General features: G+C 42.9%; 1 protein-coding gene across 1 annotated transcript in view; it reads right to left on the minus strand.

Annotated features, from left to right (window-relative positions):
- The window catches only part of PDZD2 (PDZ domain containing 2), a gene marked incomplete at both ends in the record, with an annotated part of 241,666 nt that overhangs the window by 16,843 nt on the left and 197,536 nt on the right, over positions 1-27,287 (minus strand). The window contains 12 exons of the mRNA XM_079701985.1: positions 1,339-1,483; positions 6,980-7,785; positions 9,043-9,190; positions 9,916-9,950; positions 11,433-11,514; positions 15,988-16,120; positions 17,754-17,871; positions 18,909-19,134; positions 19,281-19,354; positions 22,199-22,313; positions 23,127-23,246; positions 26,774-26,919. Of these exons, the coding sequence (XP_079558111.1) occupies positions 1,339-1,483; positions 6,980-7,785; positions 9,043-9,190; positions 9,916-9,950; positions 11,433-11,514; positions 15,988-16,120; positions 17,754-17,871; positions 18,909-19,134; positions 19,281-19,354; positions 22,199-22,313; positions 23,127-23,246; positions 26,774-26,919 (2,148 nt within the window). The remainder of the gene's footprint in view (positions 1-1,338; positions 1,484-6,979; positions 7,786-9,042; positions 9,191-9,915; positions 9,951-11,432; positions 11,515-15,987; positions 16,121-17,753; positions 17,872-18,908; positions 19,135-19,280; positions 19,355-22,198; positions 22,314-23,126; positions 23,247-26,773; positions 26,920-27,287) is intronic.

The following is a 27,287-nucleotide window of genomic DNA, read 5'->3' on the forward strand; positions in this document are numbered from 1 at the left end:
CTCCACATCTCCCACGCAAATCATCTTAACTGCATATGCCTACTACCCCCTCCAAAGGGGGCGGTCAATAACTAAGAACTAATTATTAAGACTTAGCGCTGTGCTAAGAGTTTTTCATGCACTTAATTTTCCTCCCAGCACTGTGACCACCTGCACTGGAATAGTGGGGAACTGAGGCACAGAGTTGTTAAGCAATGTATCTGGGGTCACAGAGTTCATGGCCAGCGGTCACCCCAGGAGGCTGGCTCCATAGCCCCCACAGTTACCTAAACCCTGACCTCTGTGGAGAGCACCTGGCAGCAACAAGGCTGGCTCATCAAGACCCCCATGGAGACCAGACACAACTTCCCCAGGTCCCCGAGGATGGCCAGGGGCACCACCAGATTCACAGGCACGGCCTCCTGTCCTTCTCGGCGCAACCCTTTTGAACTCCCTTCAGCATGACTTTCCTGCTTCTGCTGGTGCCAACCTTGGGGAAAAGTAGCAATGAGACAAAAGGAGGGGATGTAAGGCTGTTTTTCAGGTGATTCACTCGCTGAACAAACCCTAAAATGTTGTTAGCCATTTGGCTTTTGTGCAAAGTGTGTAACCTAAGAGGGTTTTATTGAAGGAGATTAAATTACATGGCGGCAGTCCATGACATCACGTTTCAAAATACTCCTTCACTTGGAAACCCCCCAAATACTCAATAACGGGAAGCACATTGGCTCAGCTATGGCACATCATGGCGTAGAAGGCCCAGCAAGCTTTATAACTGATGTCGTCGGTGCGGAAGGACAGGGAGGGCTTGGCGCAGCTTCCTAACTAGAGCAGGTTACAGGTGTGCTGATAACCTGGAGTCACTGGTGCCGAGGACAGCCTGCCAGGGCCAGCGCCAGCCACGCAGGCCTGGGGGCATCTTGCTGACCTCGGAGGGCTCCTCAGCTATTATTTTCTGTGGATACATGAGTTGAAAAAATATTAATTTTTTACTCGTCCTCTGTGGAGGTTTTCCCTGCCATTTCTCAGTACAATTGATTTCACGTAAGCAGTGTTGAGTTTCTGAAGGGCAGGATATGCTTCTGTTTCATCTCGTGCCTCATTCACTAAGGTAACATGTCAGAAAATGGGTAAAGGCTGCGGACTGGCTGAAGACAGACACACTCGACGTGGAATTAAAACTATGAATTCAGGCACAATGCTCTAGTAGAGTTGTTAAATGCAGGCAGCTTTAACTAGCATTAACCTGCGTAAGATTTCCCTGCCCCTCAAAATTCTCCGCATATATCAACAACACTTTTATTAAGGTAACTTCTGCCCTCCCATCCTGAAGCTTAACGGGTGATAAAATAATCTTACCTGTCCCGGGCTCTTGCCCCTGCTCGGGGGCAGCTTCAGGCGGCTTCTCTGTGGGGTGGCCAGCATCTGGGTGGGGCAGGGTATCAGCTGGCCCCCAGTTGGTGGGGGCTCGTCCATCCCCAATGGTCAGCTTGCCCAGAGAGTCCTGGCACAAGGAAAACTACAAGTCACTGTCAGTGGCTTTCAGGGTTTCTGTGTCCTAAGACATCATACACAGAGAACTGGTTTGGGAAAGTTCAAAGAGCCCTGGACTAGGAGCCACAAGATCCAGATTCTGGGTTTAAGATCCAATAGAAATTTATGGTCTTGTCGCTCTTCCTAAACCTCAGTTTTTTCAACTTTAAGATGTGGGTGACTAGGAAAATGCAAATCAAAACCCCAGTGAGATATTACCTCACACCCATTAGGATGGCTACAATCAAGAATACAGAAATAACAAGTGTTGGTGAGAATGTGAAGAAATTAGAACCTCGTGCACTGTTGGTAGGAATGTAAAATGGTGTATCCATTTCCATACTATGGAAAACAGTATGGAGATTCCTCAAAAAAATAAAAACAGAACTACCACATGATCCAGTAATCCCACTCCTGGGTGTATACCCAAAAGAATTGAAAGCAGGGTCTCAAAAGAGATGTGTGTACACCTGTGTTCATAGCAGTGTTATTCACAATAGCTAAAATGTGGAAGCAACCCAAGTGTCCATCGATAGATGAATGGATATGCAAAATGTGCTATACACATACAATGGAATATTATTCAGCCTTAAAAAGGAAGGAAATTCTGACACATGCTATAACGTGGATAAGCTTTGAGGACATTATGCTAAGCGACATAGACCAGTCATAAAAAAAACACAAATGTATGATTCCACTTATATGAGGTACACAGAGTAGTCAAAATCATAGAGACAGAAAATAGAACAGTGATTTCCAGGGGCTGGTGGGAGGGAGAAATGGGGAGTTGTTGTTTAACGGGTACAGAATCTCCATTTTGCAAGATAAAAAGAGTTCTGGAGATGGATGGTGGTGATGGTTACACAACCTTATAAATATACTAATATCACGGAACAGTACACTTTAATGGTTAAGATGGTAAATTTTAGGGCCTCCCTGGTGGCACAGTGGTTGAGAGTCCGCCTGCCGATGCAAGGGACACGGGTTCGTGCCCTGGTCTGGGAAGATCCCACATGCCGCAGGGCGGCTAGGCCCATGAGCCATGGTCGCTGAGCCTGCGCGTCCGGAGCCTGTGCTCCACAACAGGAGAGGCCACAACAGTGAGAGGCCCACGTACCGCAAAAAAAAAAAAAAAAAAGATGGTAAATTTTATACTATGTGTATTTTACCACAATAAAAAAAATTAGAAAAAAGATGGGGATGATAAGACTTGCCCTAACTCACAGAGTTTTAAATAATTAAATGAGATAACAGCTACAACACACAGCATACAAAAGGCTATACAGACCCACAGACATGGAAAACAAACTTATGGTTACCAAAGGGGAAAGTGGGGAGGGGAGGGATAAATTAGGAGTTTGGGATTAACATATACACACGACTATATATAAAATAGATAACCAACAAGGACCTACTGTATAGCACAGGGAACTCTACTCAATATTTTGTAATAACCTATAAGGGAAAAGAATCTGAAAAAAAATAGGTATATATGGATGTATAACAGAATCACTTTACTGTACACCTGAAACTAACCCAACGTTGTAAATCAACTATACTTCAATAAAAATAAATTAATTAATTTAAAAAATAAGAAAATGAAGAAAAAACCCCACGGAAGTCTGTATAGAGGTAAGGCATTATTGTTATAATATTGCATCAAGATATCCAAGACCAGGGACTTCCCTGGCAGTCTAGTGGTAAACAATCCACCTTCCAGTGCAGGGGATGCGGGTTCAATCCCTAGTTGGGAAACTAAGATCCCACATGCCCTGGGGCAACTAAGCCTGTGCGCCACTACTACTGAGCCCACGCGCGCTTCAACTGAGAGCCTGCCTGCCGCAAACTATAGAGCCCACGTGCTCTGGAGCCCACGCACCACAACTTGAGAGAAGCCCACATGCCACAACGAAGAGCCCACATGCCACAACAAAAGATCCTGTGTGTCGCAACTAAGACCCGACACAGCCAAAAAAAAAACAAAGCCACACAGGATGTCCAGTTAAATTTGAATAATAATAATAAAAAAAAGATATCCGGGGCTTCCCTGGTGGTGCAGTGGTTGGGAATCTGCCTGCCAATGCAGAGGACATGGGTTCGAGCCCTGGTCTGGGAAGATCCCACATGCTGCGGAGCAACTAAGCCCGTGCGCCACAACTACTGAGCCTGCGCTCTAGAGCCCGCGAACCACAACTACTGAGCCCGTGTGCCACAGCTACTGAGCCCACACACCTAGAGCCCGTGCTCCACAACAAGAGAAGCCACCACAATGAGAAGCCTGCGCACCACAACGAAGAGTAGCCCCAGCTCACCACAACTAGAGAAAGCCCACGCGCAGCAACAAAGACCCAACGCAGCCAAAAATAAATAAAATAAAAATAAATTAAAAAAAAAAAAAGATATCCAAGACCAAAATCAGCTCCTCATTTTGGGAGTTAGGGAGAGGACTAAGCTGAGTAAATAAGATTAACATTTCAAAATTGCACTTTAGCCAAGTGTCAATTACTTCATCTTCCTTTCTTCTATCTAATACCTACTGTAAAAAAAAAAAAGTTTTTAAATAGACTTGCTAAAAAGTTAAATCAGATTTATTTGAAATTTACCCTGTGTGAAGGAGTCATAAAGTGGCCCAAAGGTGGCAGCAGAGGAAAGAGGTGAAACAGATGGAGTATCTTTTAGCTACTTTTGTAAAAAAAAAAAAATCATTTAGTAAAATATCAATTATCTGGTGAGGGAAATCTACACAGTGTTTAACTCAGTGAATTTTCTGTTTACTAATAAGGCATAAATGTAATATAAAACCAGTAGAAGAGCCTGGAACTCGATAGAGGTAGTGACTGTACAGCACTGAATGCAGCAGGTGCCACTAAACTGGACATTTTATTTTTTTATTTTTTAATAAATTTATTTATTTATTATTTTTGGCTGTGTTGGGTGTTTGTTGCTGCGTGCAGGCTTTCTCTAGTTGCGGCGAGCGGGGGCTACTGTTTGTTACGGTGCGCAGGCTTCTCATTGCGGTGGCTTCTCTTGTTGCTGAGCACAGGCTCTAGAGCACGCGGGCTTCAGTAGATGCGGCGCCTGGGCTCAGTAGTTGTGGCTCGCGGGCTCTAGAGCGCAGGCTCAGTAGTTGTGGTGCATGGGCTTAGTGGCTCCGCAGCAACGTGGGATCTTCCGGAAGCAGGGATTGAACCCGTGTCCCCTGCATTGGCAGGCGGATTCTTAACCACCGTGCCACCAGGGAAGCCCTGAACTGGACACTTTAAAATGTTTAATTTTATGTTATGTGAATTTCATCTCAATTTTAAAAAGTATTCAACAGAAACAGTGGAAGACAATCCATTTGCCAAAAGAGAAAGTTTTTGTTTTTTCTAAGCTTCTAATATTTGAGGGTAAATACCTTATGGCAATTTAGTCTATTTTCTTTTGTGTATATAAATAAAATAAAATTTGGGAACTAAAAATTTTGTGAGAAAAATTGAACTTTTATTGTACAAAAGTTTTAAATGCTGCTCAAAGTTCTTACTGGGGATACTAATTCACAAGTACAAGAGCTCTTATTTTAATAGAAATATATTATTATGAATAAAACCCCTGATTTGGCTTCATATAGTTATTCAAAACTTGTGATACTTTTAAAAAGAAGGGGTTTACCCATTAGCTGAACATTACATTTTAAACACATGTGCTGGGATTTCCCTGGTGGCGCAGTGGTTAAGACTCCGTGCTCCCAGCGCAGGGGGACTGGGTTCGATTCCTGGGGTCAGGGAGCTAGATTCCATAATGCATGCCACAACTAAGAGTTCACAAGCCACAACTAAAGAGCCCGACTGCCACAACTAAGGAGCCTGCCTGCCGCAACTAAGACCCAGCACAACCAAATGAATGAATGAATAAATAAATAAATACTTTAAAAAATGACCGAACCTATGACCAAAAAGCTTTGTTAAAAAAAATAATAATAATAAAATAAAACATGTGCTAGTTAGAGGTAATAATTTTTTAGAAGGAGGAAAAGATGTGAGTTTCTACTTTTTCTACAAGGTAAAAAAACCCCAACAAAAACCCTTCTGCCTAGAATAGCTTTTATGACTTTATATTTTCTGGCTCTCTTGTATGTTTATACAAACCACTTGAACACACATCTTTATAAATATAGGAATAAAAACTGCACTTCAGAGATACTGTGTTTTTTACAAATTAAAGGTTTGTGACAACCCTGCGTCGAGCAAGTATGTTGGTGCCATTTTTCCAACAGCATTGCTCATTTCTGTCATATTTGTCTCTGTCACATTTTGGTAATTCTTACAATATTTCAATTTTTTTCATTATTGTTATATTTGTTATGGTGATCTGTGATCAGTGATCTTTGATGAAAGTATTGCAAAAAGATTATGACTCACCGAAGGCTCAGATGGTTAGCATTTTTTAGCAATAAAGTATTTTAAAGTTAATACATGTACATTATTTTTAAAGACATAATGCTATTGTACAATTAACAGACTACAGTATACTGTAAACATAACCTTCATATGCACTGGGAAGCCAAAAAATTCATGTGACTTACTTTATTGCCATATTCACTTTATTGCAGTGGTCTGGAACTGAACCTGCATTATCTCCGAGGCATACCTGTATAGCCTTATAAGTCATCTCAGATTCTTTGCCCAGAATGAAATTATTTATGTTGAGGAGACTGTAAACAATGTTTGTTTCTCTTACTCTCTCCTTGCTAAAGTGGAGGTATGTTAAAATTTTTTTTAAAGGTACAATTTAATAATTCTGGGCCATTCTAACATACTGGTAACCAAGTAGAAACATAAATAATATTAACGTGCATTTAATGTGGTACATTATATGTTTCTAAGTGAACGCATGCCCCTTATTTCATGTGATACTCACAACAAGGGTATGAGTAGCTATAACTATACATCACCACTGTAGAAAGTCTGAAAAAATAAGGATCAATCAGAACGTTGACAGTCAGACGTAATCACCATTAACCTATATTTGATGGTCACCCCGACTCTGTGAGATGATCAGGGCAGACAGCACCATCCCTATTTTACAGTCCAGACAACTGTGGTTCAGGAAGATTCAATAACTTGCCCAAGGGACCACCAATTAGTCAGTGGAGAAGCCAGTACCAGACCCAGGGGTTTCCTTCACTGGCCTAGCACCGCCTTTGCATCATCAGCCGCAGGCCCTGTGTACAGGTAAGAGAGCGATTGTATCTTTTGGCCGAATGATCTCATGACTCAGTACCTAGGCACCTCCCCCCACCAACCTGGTGATGTAGTTTTACCAGGCTCCCAAGCAGTTTGTGTATTGAAATGAATGGCTCTATTGAAAGATAATTCTCCAATCATTATCCTTTCTTTCAGACAGATTAACGTATGCTTTACAGCATGCTCCATACTCACTCATATAATACTCACTAGATCCCAAGTAACTGAGAGAAATCAGTTACCTTCTCCACAGTTCCTCCTGGCTGATAACCAGTCACAGCCACTTTGACGGAAGTGGCCTGGACTTTCACGTCAGGACCACATGGGTCACTGGCTCCATCGGTCAGGCTGGCTGTTTCTGAGCTCCTGGGCCTGGCCTCAGCCTCAGGCCTCTTGTGGTGTGGGCTGACCCTGGCCACTGGTTTGTGCCTGGACCCCAGGTTGTCATTCTTCTGCTGCAGGGAACTGGGGCTGTCCGTGCTCGCCAGACTCTGGGCGCCTGATCCGGCTTTGCACTCCAACTTGGGTGAACTCCTCGATCCTGAAAGCTCCTTCCTCCCCAGGCAGCCAGGGCTACCCTCGGGGGCCTCTGAAGGGACCAGCGGGTTGGCTGCATGTAGAAGGGTGTCCCCCACACCTCCTGGGACACTCTCCTGTAAGTCCAGCGAGCCACCAAGGAGAGGCACCGAGGAGGCCTTGCTGACCAGGGTTTTCTGGGGATGTTCCTCTCGGTTGATACCCGTGACCTTGGAAGAGGCCGCTGGGACGCATGTAGAGTTGTCCTCTGTCAGAGGCCTGCTGGGACCTGAGAGGGTCCCCGGGAGGGAAATGCAGTCCCCTTCGCCATCAAACTCTTCCTCATCACTGGCGTCGTCATCGTAGCAGCCCACCCTCCTCTGGCGGAGGAGAGGGTTTCGGAGGACCTGTGGGCTCCCGGGAAGACTGGCTTGCCTGGCAATTGTCACCTGCTTGTGAAAGAGCCCAGAGGCCCGCTGACTTCCTAGAGTCACAAGGCTGTTGGCCCTGGCTTTTCCTGGTTCCTTGTGAGCTGGCGGGGTTGGGGAAAGAAAAGTTGAATGAAACATCTTCCCATCTGGCGTGGTCTTTGAATCTGACCCCCCACATTACACATGAGCATTTCCATGTTCACAAATGCCAGATACACACCTTCTGGCTACTGGACACCAGGGTGAAATGATACGGTTTCTCAGGATCTACACAGAGCAGAGAGCTGGCTTCCCTCTCTCCTTTTCCTACTGGTCTCCCTTTTTGTTATTTTACTTTTAAAAAATATCTTAACCTCTGGATTGTTTCACTTAAACATGTGTGCTGCCTAGAGACAGAAATGTATTAACTTGTCAACATCCGTGATGTCTAACACATTACTGGGTTCGACCTAAATGCTGCTGCTGAATATTCCTCTGTGGGAGGATGCCCGGGGACCAACGGGTCCTGCACACCTGGGCCATCTTATCACCTGAGGTCCTTCCTTCATCTGCAAAAGTTGGGGGTGGGGCTTGATTAATGGGCACAGTGAAGCCTGAGATTACACATGATTTACAAACTCCAACCTGGGAAGGGAAGGAGAGCGTGGGCTGCTCTGCAAACTTTTCACTTCTCCTTAAATGTAGTGAAAGATCACACGTGCTTCCGCCTTGAAACTTTTCTATCAGAGACCAGAGGAAGCACATCAACTGCTCCAAATGAGCTAGACGGGTTCTCATCTGCCTCGCCTGAGACCAGGGATTTTCTTATGCAAACATGAGAAATGAGCAAAAGGAAACCACACCGGCAGAAATGAGAAGTCAGTATGGTTCACATCAGATCATTATTTCAGATTATACTGAGAAAATAATCAATGAGGTTTTTTTCTAAAAATCCCTATTTGATAATGTCTAAGTTCTGAATCTTTCACTCACTGCCCTCTTCAAAAGAATTAAGTTAGGGCCTAGCGAGGGAAGGAGTTTGGCTAGGATTGCCCTAAAACATAAGGCCATCAGGTTGCCAGCCACGATTTGATGCCATAAATTCCAAGACTACACCATGTAAATACCATCCAAAGGGGGGCGGTTCAGCATCCTTCAACACTGCGGGTACAGAACGTCAGCCCAGCCCATTTACCACAGAAGTGGGGGCGCCAATCACTAAGAGTGGGCTGCATTTTCCGAGAGAAAACTCTGAATTCAGCCAGGGTAGAAAGGTGGCTTCTGCTCAACCAGAGGTGTGATTTCCAGCTCTCTTTTCATATCCCAGCACCGTGACATAGAAACCAACACATCGTGGAATCGGCAAAGTCATGGCTTACGGGAGGCGCCAGGCAGCTCCGTGGAGCTGCTGCAGCCACTTCCAGGGGGATCCTCATCCTCAGAGCCGGCCACCATGAAGTCAGACAGCGGGCCTGGGACATCGTGAGCAAAGTACTGGGAGAGTTCAGATTCAGAGATCAGGGAGTCCTGTTGAAGAAGACAGTGCGGAATGAGGAATTTGCACTAGAAGCAGATTATTTTAAACAGTAGTTGCATCCTATCTTCCCGAAAACACTTTGTTCTAATCTGCAGTCACTCAAAACAGCTCTGATGGCAAACACCTACTTCCATTTACTTTAGGACGGCTAAATTAAACAATGCATTAAAAGGCAATGGCTGCCAGACAATGTTTTTAAGAAATATTTTTTTGGCTGTGATCAGAAAAGCCACAGCAGCAAAACATCGACCATCCCAGGAAAAACACTGGAGGAAGAGGCAATAAGTAGAATGGAATTCCAAGCCACCAGTTTAGCCTATTGATGAAACAACAAAATAGGAGAGTTTGACTCCTGTTCTCTGATCCACTGGGATTTGGGAACGGCCACCTGAGAAAGATTCCACACTCTCCTTAAAGTTGCAGGTACCCTCCCGCAAACTGACCAGTGTCCCCCTTTATTATGAAGCAGCTATTTTTCAAAGTGTAGCTTAGTTCTTTTATTTTGTTGTTCTGTTCTTTTCCTGGATGAATATTTAATAAAAGAAACACACATTTGGATACTTGTTCTCTAATGAACATTGTTGCCATTTCCTGCGTAAAGTGGCCAAAATGACTCATGGACAGAAATATGGGCTGGGATCTGTAGTTTGACTTATGGGCTTCAGGAATTGGTTCGTGGGCCAGCTGAGCGAGGCAGCAGTGTGTCTTGACTCACCTTTTTTGCAAGAGAAGGACTCTTCAAGGGGGTACCTGTTGGGGGAGAAATTCACCATATTGTCACTGAAGCTCAAATCCTTGCAAACAGGCTCACCTCCTTAAGTGAAGAAGAAGGAGCCGAGCATATTAAACAAAACCTCCTTTGCTTGACTGGCACAGAGGGGCCACGAGCGTGGGTATGGACGTGCATGCAGTCTACCTAGGTACCTGATCCCCATCCTGTCCCACCTCCCAAGATTCTGCTCATGCTTCAAGCCCTCAGACGCTGCTAGCTCCATGATGATCCTCGTTGGAAGAAACTTCTTCTGAATTTCAGAAATGTTTTATACTACCCATATACCAATTTCCATATATATACCAATTTCCATATGCACAATATAATTTAATTACAAGTGGATGCATCTCATCTCCTTCCTCGACTATTTACCTATCAGTGATCTGGCCCTGCAGGGCTTAGCACTAGGATCTAGGAGGTGTTCAGTGATATTTGATAAATGGATTGAAGGATGAATGAACAAAGGAACACCACCCAAAAAACTCATGGAAGAATGAGGGAGAGGGCTGAATATCTATTTTAGTTTTTAGATGAAGGACAAAAAGACTCAGCATTGAGACTTTAAATTATATTCCATGAGCAAAAAGATCTTGGGCTTGAGGATCATGGTTTAATAAAATCTTTTATAACTGACTTAGTGGATATGTCGGGATTATGAGAGGACAGCCTTCAGGCGGGTCAGGAGAATGAGTCAGCTGAATAAAGAGCCCATTATGGCTATGCCTACTTTCAATATATTAATTATGGATGTAAATAATTAGGGTATTTCATGGCTGCCAAAAAACTGTATGCCTTCCTTTGCCTCTGACAACCAGTAACTCATGCCTCAGTTTCCTCCCCACATCAATCTTAATATCAGTAGTATCTTGAGTTCAGACATGTCTGCAGGGCCCCTTTAGGTATCCACTCTACAGGAAACATTACTTTTCAAACTTGATGCAAAGTTTCATATTTTAAATTCATATAAAATTCTTACTACCTCAATCCTTTCTCTGGTTGAACTTTCCACCCAAGAAGAGGGAAATCATGATTTTTTTGCAGCCTCTGTTACCCTTGAGTTGAAACTTTTAATTCATATAAAGAAATCCCAGGTTTTTGGATGGATTGTACCCTGCGTCTACCAAAACAGCTGGTATTTTGGTAGCACTTCATTTCCACCTAGAACATTTCAAATGAATTGTACATAAACACCTGAAATGCTGCTAACTCATTTTTGCAAATTATCTTAAAGCAGTGTAAGAAGCATGCATGAGTGGAACTTTAATACAGCATATTAAAGAACTGCAGAAATCAAAAGCAGCAGCAGCAGCAAAGGGAAAGCATGGAATCTCTTTGACAGCTACTTCTGCCAAATGTGATAATTACCAAGACTCCAATAATACTGGGCAGGGGAGTGCCCCTGGGGGGAACTCAAGGAGAAACTCTGCTGAATGTTGAATGAAGACGTGCAATTACAGTACCTAAGCCAGGAGAGGAATTGGCCTCTTTGCTCTCCTGATAAGTGCTGCGTGCTATCACTTCATCCATTTCCTGCTCGGAAACCTGATTGTCAGCAGAAAGCACAAATTAGACGATTTTATTTATTTATTTTTCCCCAATAAAAGTAGCTAGGACCAGAGTCAGAGGCTGGAGTGCAGAGAAAGAGGAAAACTGCAGAGCCAAAGACTAGGACCACCCCCTGAAGTAATAAATCAGGGCATGTAAGGTAGTATGGCTGGGTTAAGGATTGCTTCAAACAATGTATTCAAAACAAGAACTTCAAAGGGTTCCCAAGTTCAGGAAGCAAAGCATTCAGCTCTAGTTACCAACAACATGGCTGATATGTGCCTCTCTCTAGAACACTCACTTCTAATTCTTTTTTCCTAACCTTTATTTAAAGAATTTCAAACTTAGGTGAAACTTTCAAGAGTAGCACAAGAACAGTATACGCTTCACCTAGACTCACTATTTTTTAACATTCTGCCACATTTATACTCATGCTCCATCGTTACACACACACATACACACACACACACCTATAACTTTTTACTAAACCATTTGGGAGTTAGTTACGGACATCGTGACCCTTCACCTGTAAATAATTTAGCAAGTATCTCCTAAAAACAAGGACCTTCTCTTAAATAACCCTGGTACTATTACCATGCTCAGGAAATTTAATGTTGATACAAATGACCGTCTCATATACATTTCACATTCCTAATACTATCCTTCAGAAATGCTCAGAGACACTCAGAGTGTGTCTCTAGGCTGGAAATAATTCACTGAAAGTTTGACGCCAGGCTGGGACGAGATAAGGATTTTCCTCGAGAATGCAAATCAGCACTCCGCTTCTTTAATCAACGTCTCGCGAGGGGAAAAATGTCAACTGAGTTAAACAGCGTGCACAGTGATGTGACCGATTTACATTCTGGTGCAAACTCCTTATCTGTGCTGGACCTTTAGTGGCCTGTCACCCATCAACTTCCTTGCCTAGCAATGCTTTAGAGAAAAAAATGTTTTTCGTGGTGGTGGGAGGGCGCAGTGGGGCTAGGGCGGCAGTGAGGCAACCCAGGGTCCTGGTCTCACGTCTATTTAGCAACCTTTAACCCCAAACAGTTCTGAGCCTTTGTCTTTCCTGGTGTTGACAATGTGAAAGAAACCAGGCCAATTCAAACCCTCGCTTAGCAGTTGTCTGATAGTTTCTTCCTGCTTAGATTTACATTATGCATTTGGGGGCAGAAAAACTACCAAACTACAAAAACTTTTCCCTTCTCAGTGCATCACAGAGGCACTCAGGGTCAGTGTGCTTCATGACTGGGGATAACTTTGACCGCTTGTTTAGGGTGAGTTCACCAGATCTCTCCACAGGATTTGTTGCTGCTGTTGTCGTCATTAATGGGTAGTCTGGCAGGAGACAATGTGAAACTCCATCTGTATCGGGCTTCCCAATATATTTCCACTCAATGCTTTTAGCATCATTGATTATTCTTGCTGAATCAATAACTGTGATGAAGTTTGCAAAACCGTGATTTGATAACTGTCTTTTCCTTCTATATTTATTGGTATCATGGTAAACTCATGGATTTCCCCACCCCCCATCAGTTGTTATCCATAACTGTAATTATTTGTAGGAAGATTTTTAAAAAGCCTGATACATGATGAACTATGAGATATTTTAAAAAACTATGCAGGGCTTCCCTGGTGGTGCAGTGGTTGAGAGTCCGCCTGCCGATGCAGGGGACACGGGTTCGTGCCCCAGTCTGGGAAGATCCCACGTGCCACGGAGCGGCTGGGCCCGTGACCCATGGCCGCTGAGCCTGCGCATCCGGAGCCTGTGCTCCGCAACGGGAGAGGCCACAGCAGTGAGAGGCCCGCGTACCGCAAAAAAAAAAAAAAAAAAAACCAAACAAACAAAAAAGACAACTATGCAACTTGTATAGTTTCCTTTTTAAAGAATATTTTAAATGTAGAATGGTCATTTTGTGTACTAAAATAACATTTAGCATAAATAATACTTGGATAAGCTTGCAATCTGCCTTAAGAAGTAAGTAAATATTTCTGCACAGGATTCAGCGTGACACTTTAACCTAACAGATAAATCATGATCACATCATAGCTTTTGTGTAACACTCTCCAGTAGTCGTCACAGGAAATAAATATGTACACACACATGCACACAGGCCTATCTCCCCACCCCCGACATACCTTCATAAAGCAAAGAGTAATTTTGTATAACTGAGCCCTTAAACAGTGGTTGCAAATTTTTCTTGATATTAGACTTTCAATATTCACAATTATTTTTCTGAGTGGGAGAAAAATGGCTGGGGTTTGAAACAAGTGAAAGATTTCCTGGATAACTCTAATCATGCTGAAAGCCGCAGGACCAATTAATAATGAGCCTCTGTTACTTTCTTCTACTTCACGTAAGCTAGAAGCTGCCACCCGAGCAGGTCTAGATCTTAGCTTGTCTAGACCTGGAGGGTTTGAATATCCCAATCGGGCAGCCACTGCTCCAGTCATTATGAGAAACAGAAGAAAAGAAAATCCTTGTGGTATTTCTCTTGGAACAACATGAAAACTGAGGAAGCACATACATTTAGTATCAAAATGTACTATTGGCATAAAATGTTGGGATAAGTGGTACAAAAATACATTCAACGTAAAATGGAATCTTGACCAAAAGGAAAATATAGTATGAGGTTACAACTAAGAACACCATGTTTACCTAGGAGGAAACATGAAATCCAGTCAAACAAATACTGAAATTTGGTTTCACTGGACACATCTCCAGCACCATCCTGACGACCATATTACTGTGGCTAGAAACATGAGTCAATCCATGTGTTCCACGGGATCACAGACCACCAATCCACCAGGATTGTTATGCTTTGCACTGGAATGTCATTTTGATGTTTGACTGTACTGGCGAATTAGGCAGATGCTTTGGGCTGAGATTAGGCAGACCTCCGAACAAATCATGACCTGTGTTAGGTTGGAATGGATTTTGAAGTCAGACATGCCTGGAAGCCAACGACTGCAGACCATGGAGAACTTAATTTTCTATGTTGCTGAGGGATGTGCTGGGTCAGCCACAGCTTGTTGGGCTGCTTCCTAAGGTGAGAGGAGTGGCCACGTGGGTAGTGGAATCCAAGGGGGGACCCCGGAGGGAGGAGCTGAGACTATGAGGCAAAGTGGTGTTAAAAGTGACCCAGAGAGACTCACGGGGACAAAGTAGAACAGATTCTAAGGGAAAGTCAGGACTACAGAACAGAAAGGAGAAAAATGGGGAGTGCCAAGTAGAAAAAATGGAAAAAGGTGGAGGAAGCAGGACTTGATTTTCTATTAATGATACTTATTCAAGCAGTTTTTAATGTAAGACATTTTAAAGAATGCTCGTCGACAAGAGAAAACGATCTAGGGGAAAGAAAGTAGTGGGGTTGAGTTTGAATCAGTTTGATGGCAATCGTTGTTCAAGCACTGTGGTTGACATCACCTTCCCAAATCAAGGCCTGGAGTCATAGCTGGATAGCGCTTATTTGCACAGGGGAAACTGGACAACAAATGAACACCACCGAGACAGTGAAAATGACCCCATAAAGTTAACGCACTAAAGAAATCTCCGATGTGGCCCATGGGAGGACCTAGCAGGTCTCCTGGCACAGACGTCTTACTCTTAAAATGGCATAAGAGTCCATCCAGTACAGCAGCCTGGGACCATATTTAGGATGTAATCAAATAATACTACAAATAATACAAAACGGGTGGCCACATGATGGGCATGGGAAAAGCTAATATTCTTAATAAGCATTTTGAGTTGTTAAAAGGTCACATTTTATAAAATACAACCTGATTACCATGTTAGAGACAGGCTAATTTTAAAAGATTTTTACCTGGAGTGCTCAAAAACACCAAAAATGAGTGCTCGAAGTGGGTTGAGTTGAACTTGCTAAAGTGTCCTGTGGTTAGCTTAAAAAATTAAAAGCAATCGCATAAGTAGAAGAGATACAACCAAGTCAATAGCAGAGGCCAATGATACGGGGGCTATGATTATCTGCAAGTTAGTATGGGCCAACTATGTGATATTGATGCTGAAAGAAAATCAGTGGGTTCTTAAGCCTTAATTACACCGGAGTATTTTGCTCGGGTCAAGGATGGCCTGGACAGATCACCTAGTTTACTGCTCTCAGATTTTCTGGATGCAGAAACCCAAAGAGGTTAAGCATCTCACCAGAAATTGAACAATCAGCTGGGGGTTACTCAGAACCCAGCACTCCTACCTTCCACAAATTTTAAATTCACCAATCATATTGTCAACATTTTCTAATAAACTTTTCTGAGTGTGGAGATGAAGAAGTCCAGATCAATGATTCATTTCCCTTGTGTATCAGTTACCTTGGTCACTGTGTGGCCACAGGCTGATTCCCATCCCCAGCTGGGTGAACTGTCTCATCAAAGAGTAGGCATAGGGACATGTGTGTCATTGCTACTGGACAAATAGCTGTCTTCCCATACTCAGGAGAGTATGAAATACTTTACCTTTGGATTAGGGTGCCGGCCGATGACCAGGCGAACGGGTCCTGGGGGGCATTTGCTCAAGATGGCGTGGACTTTGCTCAAAGCAGCATGGCGGACGTTGACGGAGTTCACTTCCAGGATTTGATCTCCGCGGCTAGGGAGGCAACATGATCAGCTCTCTGCGGTAACATTAGCTTTTTACAAGATTTCCTTCTGGGAGAGGTTTATAATATGAAATCTTTTCTGAATACTTTAACAAAGCAAATGACATCCTTTCATCTTTGCATACGTATAAAAAAGCAACACAGTCATAAACACATTAGGTTTTAAACTGACAAAGGCCATTATGCATATCTATCTGCATTTTCAGAAGTAGTAAAGTTAAATAAAGTTGATAATAATAATGAAGGCTACCATTTCTTGAACACATAGTATATGCCAGGCACTATACAGAGAGATTTACATAACAATGCTTTGAATAGGTATTATTATTCCCATTACATAGATAAAGCCGCAGGCTCAGAGAGGTTACCCAGATATCACACACTGTTGATCTCAGGTCTGTCTACCTTTTGATCATCCAGTGACAGTCCCTCGACCACCATCAGTTTCTTTTTCCCTACCATCTTGAAATGATTATTGTAATATAATTTAAGAAGGAAATATCTGAAGCTCAAAGGTTACCCAAGAATTTGTAAAAACGTTTCAAATTTGAACAAATGAGAAATTGGGGACAAGATGCCCATTTTGACTTGAAATTATAGGGAGAGAACTCAGTATGAGAGAACAAAGACTCTTTATGTGGGGTTTGAAGAATGTTCATTTGGCAGGCTCCAGACATATGGAACCATTCAAGAAAGAAACATCATCTTGGGATGTCATTAAAGGATTTTTTTTCCTTGGGTTCTAAAAGTATATTTTCTTTAATGTACTTTGGATGATTTGCTAAATTTTTTTCGGTATGGAAATTCACTCTGATGATTAACTAAAAACATAATATAATCTATTAACAGCACCCCAAAATGGCAACCTCAAGGAATGTCATTTTGACAATGCCTCAACTGCTCAAGGACTTAGAAACTTCGAGGGGAGAAAGATGATACTGTCTGCACAGAGTGCTTCGTGCAATACGTGTACATTCTTGTGAAGTTTAGGTGGGCACAGACCCACTGCAATTACTATATAATAGAATACCTAAACCTCTCTTGTATAAACAGAATACCCAATCTACAACTCAACTAGCCGAACTGAGAAATCAGACACGTGGTGATTTCAGACAGTAAGCATCTAGACTTCACCTCTTAAAAAGGAATAAAACAACAGGAAAGGTTCAGGAGATTGTACTTAATAATAAAGGCCTCCTGTTCAAGGGCATGATTTCAGGACTCTCTTGTATCCAGTGATTCTGAACCATTTTGAGAAGTTCCCAGTATCTCATATGAATTTTACATAAATGAATATAAAAGTGAAAGAAAATATTTGGATAATCATAGATATCTATATAGAGTTGTATTGTGTCAGGTTTCTGAGACTGAACTTCTGAGTCCAAATAGAATAAAATTGGTAGGGAAAGCCAAGATCTGGAGTTCTTGAATTCAACCAAATTTCATTTATATTATCTTTTCATCTTTGGAGATGTTTTTGATTGTAATCCTGGCTATATGACTGCAAATAACAAACATTTAGAATCCCACAGGGGAATGTAATAGGGCAGGTATCTTACGTATGTATGTATTCGCATATTCACAAACACACCAGAACTCTAAACTTTCAGGTTTACAACCAACCTCAGATTGCTTTCCATCTTGGCCACTGATCCAGGGGCAAGGCTGTGAATGTAGATGCCCGGAGGGCTGTTTTCTAGGGCCAGGCAGCAGGCACCAATGCCTAATCCAACTCTGGGCTCTGTGGGAGGCATCATTGAAAGAAAACAAAATTAAAAACAACAACAACAAAAAAAACTGAAAAGCAGTATTAAGTGATTTGAAACGGCATTAATGTATATGTTGACCAATACCCATTTATTTTTGGACCAGACTCAGAATACAAATTTTGCTTTTCCTTGTCAATAGGGCCATATTCTGTTAATGAGTCCATGGCAGAACCAGGGGCTAACTATGGACTGCGAATTACTCAAGCCATGATCCATCCTCTTCTTAGTCTAAAGAGCCTCCTCGAAGCTGTTTTTGGAAATAGGCAGAGTCCAAGTAATATTTTCTATTCTGGATACACAACTTTAGGTTTTCTTTCGTCTCTCTTTTTAGCAACTAATGTCTTGGTTATTTAATTGCTCACCATATTTCTATAGCTGGTGGGGAGGAAAAGGAGACAAAGATTAAAAGTGGTAACATTTCGTGTCACCCAGGACTTTCAGTTACTGGTGTTCACTGTATTCTTGACTATATTCTTCATTCTTTAAAATGTTTTAGGGGCTTCCCTGGTGGCGCAGTGGTTGAGAGTCTGCCTGCCGATGCAGGGGACACAGGTTTGTCCCCGGTCCGGGAAGATCCCACACGCCGCGGAGCGACTGGGCCCGTGAGCCATGGCCGCTGAGCCTGCGTGTCCGGAGCCTGTGCTCCGCAACGGGGGAGGCCACAGCAGTGAGAGGCCCACGTACCGCAAAAAAAAGAAAAAAAAAAAGTTTTATTAGCCCTAGAATTAACCTAGTCAGTGATGTTTTTCACATGAGTCTCTGACACACCATGATTCATCTGGAGAGAGCTTAAAAAATTGTGCTACTGGTAACTTCCCTTCACTTTAGTAAAATGACTAAAATCTCTACTTTTGATCCCACTGCCCATTTAGAGAATAACATATGTTGTTGGTAGCAGAGTGTTTCAAAGGAGTCACTCATAGAAAAAAATATAAAAAATTAACCTAAGAACAGATTACAAATCATTATTTGAGAGAATGTAACAAAAGTGAGGAAGAGCTGGTATCACCTTTGTTGAGGGTTACTTCCATGACAATTCTGTCCTTTGGCCCCGGGGCCTTTCGTCCCAGGGACGAAGAACTGCCTTCATCGGCACCCACCGCTGAGGTTCCCCCACTGGTGTTAAAGTTTGGGGAGCTGGATCTGCTCATGTGTGTGGGTGTGGAGCAGGGTGTGAGGCTCGGGCTCAGTAACTTGGTGCGTACTGTTAAGACAAATAATCCACTCCGGATTTGCTGAAAAAACAAGAAGAAAGAAGGGCTAAAACATTCAGGCTGTTCTTTTATCAAAGGGTGAAAAAAAAAAACCACCAAACCCAAACCAGAAGGAAATAAAGAGAAACAAAGAAGAAGACAAAGGCAGTTAATAAGAATGTCGTTACCTTAAAGGTATGAATGGCTTCTTGAAATGTCAGGCCCTTGATTGGTATTCCATTTACATCTAGGATTTCATCCCCTAGTGACAAGTTTGAGAATGACATTAACGTCAAGTTTTTGTTTACTGGAATCTGCTTGGTCAGTACTAGAATAAGATACCATATGGTCCCTGATTTACAACTCTATAAGATGAATTTTATTGTTCCAATGTATTTTCATTAGCTTAGCTCCAAGGAATGTCACAAAATGGGACAATAAATGACAATGCATATTCTTTTGCAGTAATTCTATATTTCCATCTTTAACTAAAACAACTGTGGGAAGCATCAAGATCTTATTCTTTAGTCACTGCCAAGTCTGATAATAGATGTTCTACATTTAGAGATCAAACTACAAAAACTGAATTCCTAGTCTTTTCTTATAGTTTTTGTTTTACAACTTAAACCCACTGGCTGTGAAGCACAAACACACATAACACATGAGAAGGCTTGCCTATATTTGCAGAAAGACATGGCGTGTGAAAAATGGTTTAAATGATAGAGACAAAAAAACTTGTGAGATATTGTTTAGGAGTGGCAGCCCCACGTCTACATTCAGCCCCATAGTCTAGACGCCTGGTCTTACTGATGGTGTTCAAGGTTCTCAGTCATTAAGCTGGCTCAGTCATTACGCTTCTATCTAAGAGATTACTGTAGACTAATATCAAATTGCTTTCTCTCTCTCTCACTCTCTTTCTCTCTTCTCCCTCAAACTATCCTGGACTCATCTTCAACTCCAAGAAGGCTCAGGTCATTTTTCAAGTTGTTGATAGTGTCTGCTGGGAACATAAAAGAACTTGGACATCCTGTTGACTTAACAGAGCTAGTTTCCGGTTTTGTACTCTTGTGACATGGTCTGTTTTTGGGAATAGCAGTTCATCAAAAACACTGCAAAGATGTGCAAGAGAGAAGAATAGATGAACCTTGCACAGCAGTATGGTACAGAAGAGGAACTCCCTTTACTTACAACAAAGTACAAAGCAGCCTAAGAACACACATTTTCTCCTCTCATGAACAGCCAATCCCAGGAGCACGTGGGGTATTCCATTAAAGGAATCTTGTACATGAGTTTAAAAAGGTAGCAGTACCCCACCCATTTGTTATGTGCCTTCTCTTTAATGCAATTACAGAAGTTGTAAAATAAGTGAAATAATCTGTTTAAAAATCACCTGGTATAACTGATTACTCAACTAGGTGAGGTTTTTGGTTTGTTTCCACCTGGGAAAAGGGTAGAAACATTAACATAATGGCTCATGCTCTTAAAAATCTTTGCAAGATTACTTAAAAGACAGATCATCCAACAGGTTGAAAATCCATTCTGATGACTTCTATTTATTGTAAGTGAATACATATGAAAATACAGTATTTAGGAGAAGTAAGTGCTGTTAACCTCTCCTATCGGTTTTTTTTTCCCTCCACTTTGTTCCATTCTACTGGCATTGCAGGATGAATTTCAATCAAGTGAACACATGGCACATGCATTATAAAAATGCTTGGCTAAAATTTTACATTGTTGTGAAACTAGACACAAACACCACCTGGGACTTAACCCTTCCTCTGAGACAGAAATAAATATTCTGCCATCAAAATATTAAGCCTGGGCTTCCCTGGTGGCACAGTGGTTAAGAATCCACCTGCCAATGCGGGGGACATGGGTTCGATCCCTGGTCCGGGAAGATCCCGCATGCCACGCAGCAATAAAGCCCGTGCGCCACAACTACTGAGCCTGTGAGCCACAACTACTGAGCCCACGTGCCACAACTACTGAAGCCACGCGCCTAGAGCCCGTGCTCCACAAGAGAAGCCACCACAATGAGAAGCCCACACACCCCAACAAAGAGTAGCCCCTGCTCGCCACAACTAGAGAAAGCCCACAAGCAGCAACAAAGACCCAATGCAGCCAAAAATAATAAATTAATTAAAAAAAAATTAAGCCCGGTCATGGATTATCATTAGCACACAGGCTTCTGGGATTGCTCTACCTACAAAAAAGGAGGCTCCAATTCACTCTTAATCAGTTTTAAGAAAATAAGCTGGTTAAACACAACAGCACCTATCTTTGGACCAATTGAACTGAACAGTCACAGCATTTTTGAAGGTAACTAGAAATAGTGCGATTCAATCATTCCATGAGAAGTATGGAATAGGAGGAGAAAAATCAGGATTCATGAACAAGTTCTGGGGATCTAAGGTACAGCATGGGGCCTATAGTTAACAAGACTGTTATATACTTGAAAATTGCTAAGAGAGTAGATGTTAAATGTTCTCACCACACAAGCACACAAAAGGTCATTATATGAGGTGATGGAGGTGTTCACTAACCTTGTCTGGCAATCATTTTGCAAGATATGTGTGTCAAATCGTGTTGTACACCTTCAATACACGCAGTTATCAATTATATCTCAATAAAGCTGGGAGCAAAAAAGTGCTTGTCTAGCATGTTTACATGTGTGCAAAATGGTAGGTGATATGGAGCATGTAAAAGATGTTTCTGTACTCCAGCCCCGAAGCAAGAATGCACTGCAAACTCTCAGGAATTTTCAAGGCAAGGAACACAATCAAAGACCCAGGGGACGAGACAGACATTTAAAGACCCAAATAAAAATATCAAGCCACTTCTCACATAATGTCTCATTTAATCCTCACAACAACTCCTCAAGGTACGTATTAATATCCCAAGTTTACAACAGAGGAAAGTGAAGCTCATGTTCTATCAATTGTCCAAGGTCATGATGTAGTAAGTGCTGGATTCAGCCCAGGTCTACCTGACTACCAAGCCCACAGACTGAGCTGCTGTGCCATTTGCTTCACATCCTGCAAGGAGGCAGATTCTCCTGGAATCAAAGCTCACTGGCACTGGGGACCACCAAGAGGCCTTCTCCTACCTTCTTTAAGTCTTCCATCCTCTGCAGCTGATCCATTTGGGAAAATGGTCTTGACAAAAATCCCCATCTGTCCTCGAATGCAGTCTCGACCTCCAGCAATGCTAAAGCCGAGGCCCTACACGCAAAGGAGGTGGGGGTCCAGGTTGTCAGTGTGGTATTTAACTAAGGGCATGCTTTCCCATTGCAGTATTTCACTGAGGGCACCCTTCTCATTGTAGTATTTAACTGAGGTGTCCTTCCCAAACAGGCTCAGAGTTAAGCTAACTAGCTATAAAGTCAAATTTGCGTTCCCTTCACCATTTCCCTCCTCAGATCCATTTGCATTGCGCTAGCTACGCATTACATGAAAGGGTGAAAGTTTTAGGTAAACATATGAAATTGCCTAGATTTGACCATCTTTGATCTCCAAAGATGTCAATTTCACATGGATCAACTAATAGCTCATAAGAGTCATTTCACACTGTGCAGGTGCCATATTTGTTTTTTTCTTTTGTTTTTCTATAATATCAAAATGGATATTTTGATATTTGTATAATATCAAATTATTTATACTATTCCTCTTATAATAATGGCAATGTCATGAAATTCATTCAAAAGGATAACTGGGATGATTCTCTGAAGCTGCAGGGTCTGACTTTCTTTCAATAGTGGTAAAAGTTGGGGCATTTACTCCATCCTTGACTGTGCCCTAGCTGCCAGGTGGTGACTCCAGAAATCATAAGAGCAAATATGGTATGATGTCACTTGGAGGCCCACAGGAAAGGATGCTGGGGAATCCAATCAAATCCACCCAAAGACCACTTAATCTATTCTCCTTTATACCTTTTACTTTTTATTTCATGTAAAAACAACACTAAAAAGTAACCATTTAAAACATACATGCTAACATTTACCTGGAGAGCAAAACAATGTACAGAAAGGAGCTCACCTTGCCCTTTTCTTTGTACAGGCCAATGATAGAGATGACTGAAGGCCGAATGAGTCTCCAAGGAGATTCCACCTGAGTAGTGCTCAGCGAGCGAGTGGACTTCTTCACAATGTGGTATTCCTAGAAGTCGGCACATGAGGTCAGAGGTAGTCTCACTCATCCTGCTGTGGTCTCTGGCATAAAAATATACTCAGATTTGGAAAACCTCAGTTGTCTTTTGTGTTAGACAGCCATTGCCCTCTGGTCCATATCTGGTCCAGTGGCTTAAATAAAGTTGATTACAAAGAACACTGAAGGAACAGCCCCAACCGTGACTGGCTGTCATGCTTTCTTCCCCCCACATAAAAAACTGCTTGGCAGCCACCTGGGGCTGCTCTTTCCTTGACCTTACTCCACAGATCCTACTTCTCGCTTTCTGGATTGGAGTTAGGAACCGGAAACCGAGAGGCCTCGGAGATACAGAATGACCATCCTCTGGTCGGGTTCTCCCTTGGAAGTCACCCTCGCGCCACCCCAAGTTCACAATCATGGTTAGAAAGTATCTCACCATTTTAAGCTTAATTCACTCACTCAAAACTCAGCAAGCCCTCATTTCTTATAAAACCCAAACCGCAAACCCAGACAACTGTTATTTAGTATAAAAGATCCCGCTGAGAGACTGCAGCAGCTTTAGTTCTAATCCCTCACATTTGGAAAATAAAATACTTTCCCACAAGCCACACTTTCCCTTCCTGGCACACAGCAGCTCAAAATCTTGATCTCTTTTTCCTGTCCATCACCCACCATATCCATGTGTGTAAGCAGGGTGCACTATTTATAACAAGAGACTGAACGAATTCCTTGCTAAAGCATTGCAACAACCTAGCTCCTTGCTATTCTTTTATTTATTTATTTATTTATTTTTGGCTGCATTGGGTCTTCATTGCTGCGTGCAGGCTTTCTCTAGTTGTGGCGAGCAGGGGCTAATACTCTTCGTTGAGGTGCACAGGCTTCTCATTGCGGTGGCTTCTCTTGTTGAGGAGCATGGGCTCTAGGCATGCAGGCTTCAGTAGTTGTGGCATGTGGGTTCAGTAGTTGTGGCTCGTGGGCTCTAGAGTGCAGGCTCAGTAGTTGTGGTGCACGGGTTTAGTTGCTCTGCGGTACGTGGGATCTTCCCGGACCAGGGCTTGAACCCGTGTCCCCTGTATTGGCAGGTGGATTCTTAACCACTGCGCCACCAGGGAAGCCCCGCTACTCTTCTTAGAATAATAAATTGCTTAAATGACACAGATATTCTAGCATAAACAAAAATGCTAAAAAATCATTTCATGTTTAATATGAGAAAAGAGACACTAGAAAATAGTTTATCCTTAATTAGCATATTCTACATTCAAAGTTAGAAATGAGATATCTGCTAATGATATTTTCGTATTCTTGGCAACTTAGAACAATTGTAATTTGCTGTTTTACAAAATTATCTGTCAGCCATGTTGGCCTCCCAGACTCTGATTCATTAAAAAAATGACATTGGCTTGGCCAGGTTACCACCCTTTTACCGAAACTGTCATGGGAATAGCCAGACATAGCTCTCAAATACAGAGGTTCATGTGCAGACTCATAGGGAACTCTTTCTCTGATCACCAACCTCCAGCAGCACCTCATTCCATCTCCCCTTTGGGAACCAGAGGCCAGCATGCTTCACTCTTCTCTTGAAGAGTTTCAGGGGTCCCACTACATTTTTTAGACCTCTGTTGTCCAATATGGCAGCCACTAGCCACCTGTGGCTATCTATATTTAAATTAAGATGAATTAAAATTAAAAATGCACTCCTCAGTCTCACTAGCCACTTTTCATGTGCTTAAAAGACACACGTGGCTACCATATTGGGCAGTACAGAGATAAAACATTTCCATCACTGCAGAAAGCTTTACTGGATAGCTCTATTCTAGACAATACTTTTTAGTGGAGGGAGAGAAGAAAGAAAGAAAGAAAAAGAAAGAAAGAGAGAAAGGGAGAAAGAGAGAAAGAGATGAAGAAAGAGAGAGAGAGAAAGAAAGAGAGAGAGAGAAAGAAAGAAAGACAGAAAAAGAAAGAAAAAGAAAGAAAAGAAAGGAGGGAGGGGGGAAGGAAGGAAGGAAGGTGAATCCTGGGAGAAAAAAAAGGCAGAAAATAAGAAGAGAACACAAGGGAAAGAACAACTTGAAGAGGAAAAAAAAAAAGTTTCTTCTTTAAAATCTTCACTAGCCTGTACTTCCTGGTTCCTAGAAGCCTGGTTAGAAGAAATAGGTATTCCTGGGCTATAAATACGGTCAGGTTTCCTCAGCGGGTCAGTTAGGAAATCAGCACCTCAATGCTGGACATCCTTGGCCATGATGGCAGCAGATCCGCTCTCACCTTCCTCACTAACTCAAATCGTCTGAAACGCGGCTCTCCTATGACTTCTTGATCTCCCCCCGCCTCTGTTGATCCAATTGGATCATTCTGCACAGGCCACAGACTTGTCTCCAGGCACGGGTCTGGAGGACTTCTAACCAGGCCCTATGCAAGTTTTTTGCTCTGCTTTTGCTCGGTGCCCCAATTCAAGTTGCCGCTGGGGGGATTCAACACAAGACAGCCTAATCAGCAGCTGCCTCTGAAACACGGGCACTTTTAAATTTTATTGGTCAGGCAAAACTCCCTGCACAGGGATTCTGGTGCATCGCTTGGAGCCAAATACTCAACCTCTATGGGATTCAGTTGTCCTACCTGTAAAAAGGTGAGACACAAAAAGCAAGGGCCCAACCCAGATGCCCTGAGCCAGGTCTTTTAGAACTTTTAGAACTATCTGAGTCTCCACGCACTTACAGGTGTCACTACTGCCACACCCTCCTCCCTCCATCTCTACTTCACTGCAGGCCTGGGGACAAGATGCCAATGACTCCTCTTGAGCGCTCTGGCTGATGGTGCCAGGACTCAAAGACACTCCACAAGTTCCCCAGAGACTGAGCCTGCCTCCAACTTTGTTATGAGACGTCTACCCAGTTTCTACTGGGTTGAGGATGATGGAATTGAGGAGGAGACCCTGAGCAGGGTTGTGGAGCCCCGAGCTCTGGTGGGGATGGGCCCTGGAATATTAACATCCTCACCTTCCTCACCCCTCTCGGCAGCCTCTTCTGACCTTGGCTGTTTGAGCCATGACTGTATACCAGGTAGGATCCCAGGCACAGCGTAGGCACACCCAACCGCCTCCGTAGTCCCTCACACGTCCCCACACCCACCCACCCAGCAGGCGATGCTGACACATGACACACCCACTAAACAAGAGATGGTGGTTCTCACCACAGACCGTGACACGCCACTGTCTCCTGGCGTTGAAAGCAGCTCTTGTTTCCAAAACACACAGTAGAAAGAGGATCAAGGTTTTTTTTCTTCTCTTCTATTTTCAAATATTAGGCTGACTACTTCCTTCTAGCCTCCCCGGATAGATCTCACTGACTATACTAAATCTCTAGTCCTGAATACCCCTGGCCCTCATAGATGGACAGGTCTTCAGAGCACGGAAGCTCCTGCTCGTCTCGGAGAGAATAAAAGAAAACCTGGAGACCTAGGGCTGGAAACATGCTCTTCCATCCCTAACCAAGTAACTGTGACTGGATAAGAAAGCCAGGGGCTCCACGGTGCTGCGTTACCTGTGCTGTGCCCGTCGAGTCCAGGAGCTGGGGGAGAGAGTGCTTCCGGCCATCTCGGGAGACCTCCAACATCCTGGCCCGGGGGTCCCCATTTCTCAGCATCAGCTCATTATATTCTTCAACAGACTCTAGACGGTGCACACCCCCTTGAAAAAACAGAGGGGAAAACATGACTTGATATAGAATGAAGAGATCTTAAGAGCATGCATGGGTATGAACTTGTTGATTTCCACCCACATTCATGGTTGCTCAGACAGCCTGGTGTCCAATACTTCAATACTTTCAAAGCACCCAGCTCACTGCACTCAACCATCAAGCTCTGCATAAGCTTGGTGCGTGCCGAGGCCATAATGTCAGACTCTGAAGAAAGTGCTCGATTTTGAAGTGAACAGCTTCAAAAAGGGCAATGTATATGTTTCATCCAAGTAAGATGTAGCTGTGGTTGATAAGGCAATAAACAATAGTGAGAATGCTATCAGCAGATGACTTCTTAGTGCTGGAGGAATATCATTTT

This window comes from Hyperoodon ampullatus (genome assembly GCF_949752795.1).
Source record: "Hyperoodon ampullatus genome assembly, chromosome: 4".
Classification (NCBI taxonomy): Eukaryota; Metazoa; Chordata; class Mammalia; order Artiodactyla; family Ziphiidae; genus Hyperoodon; species Hyperoodon ampullatus.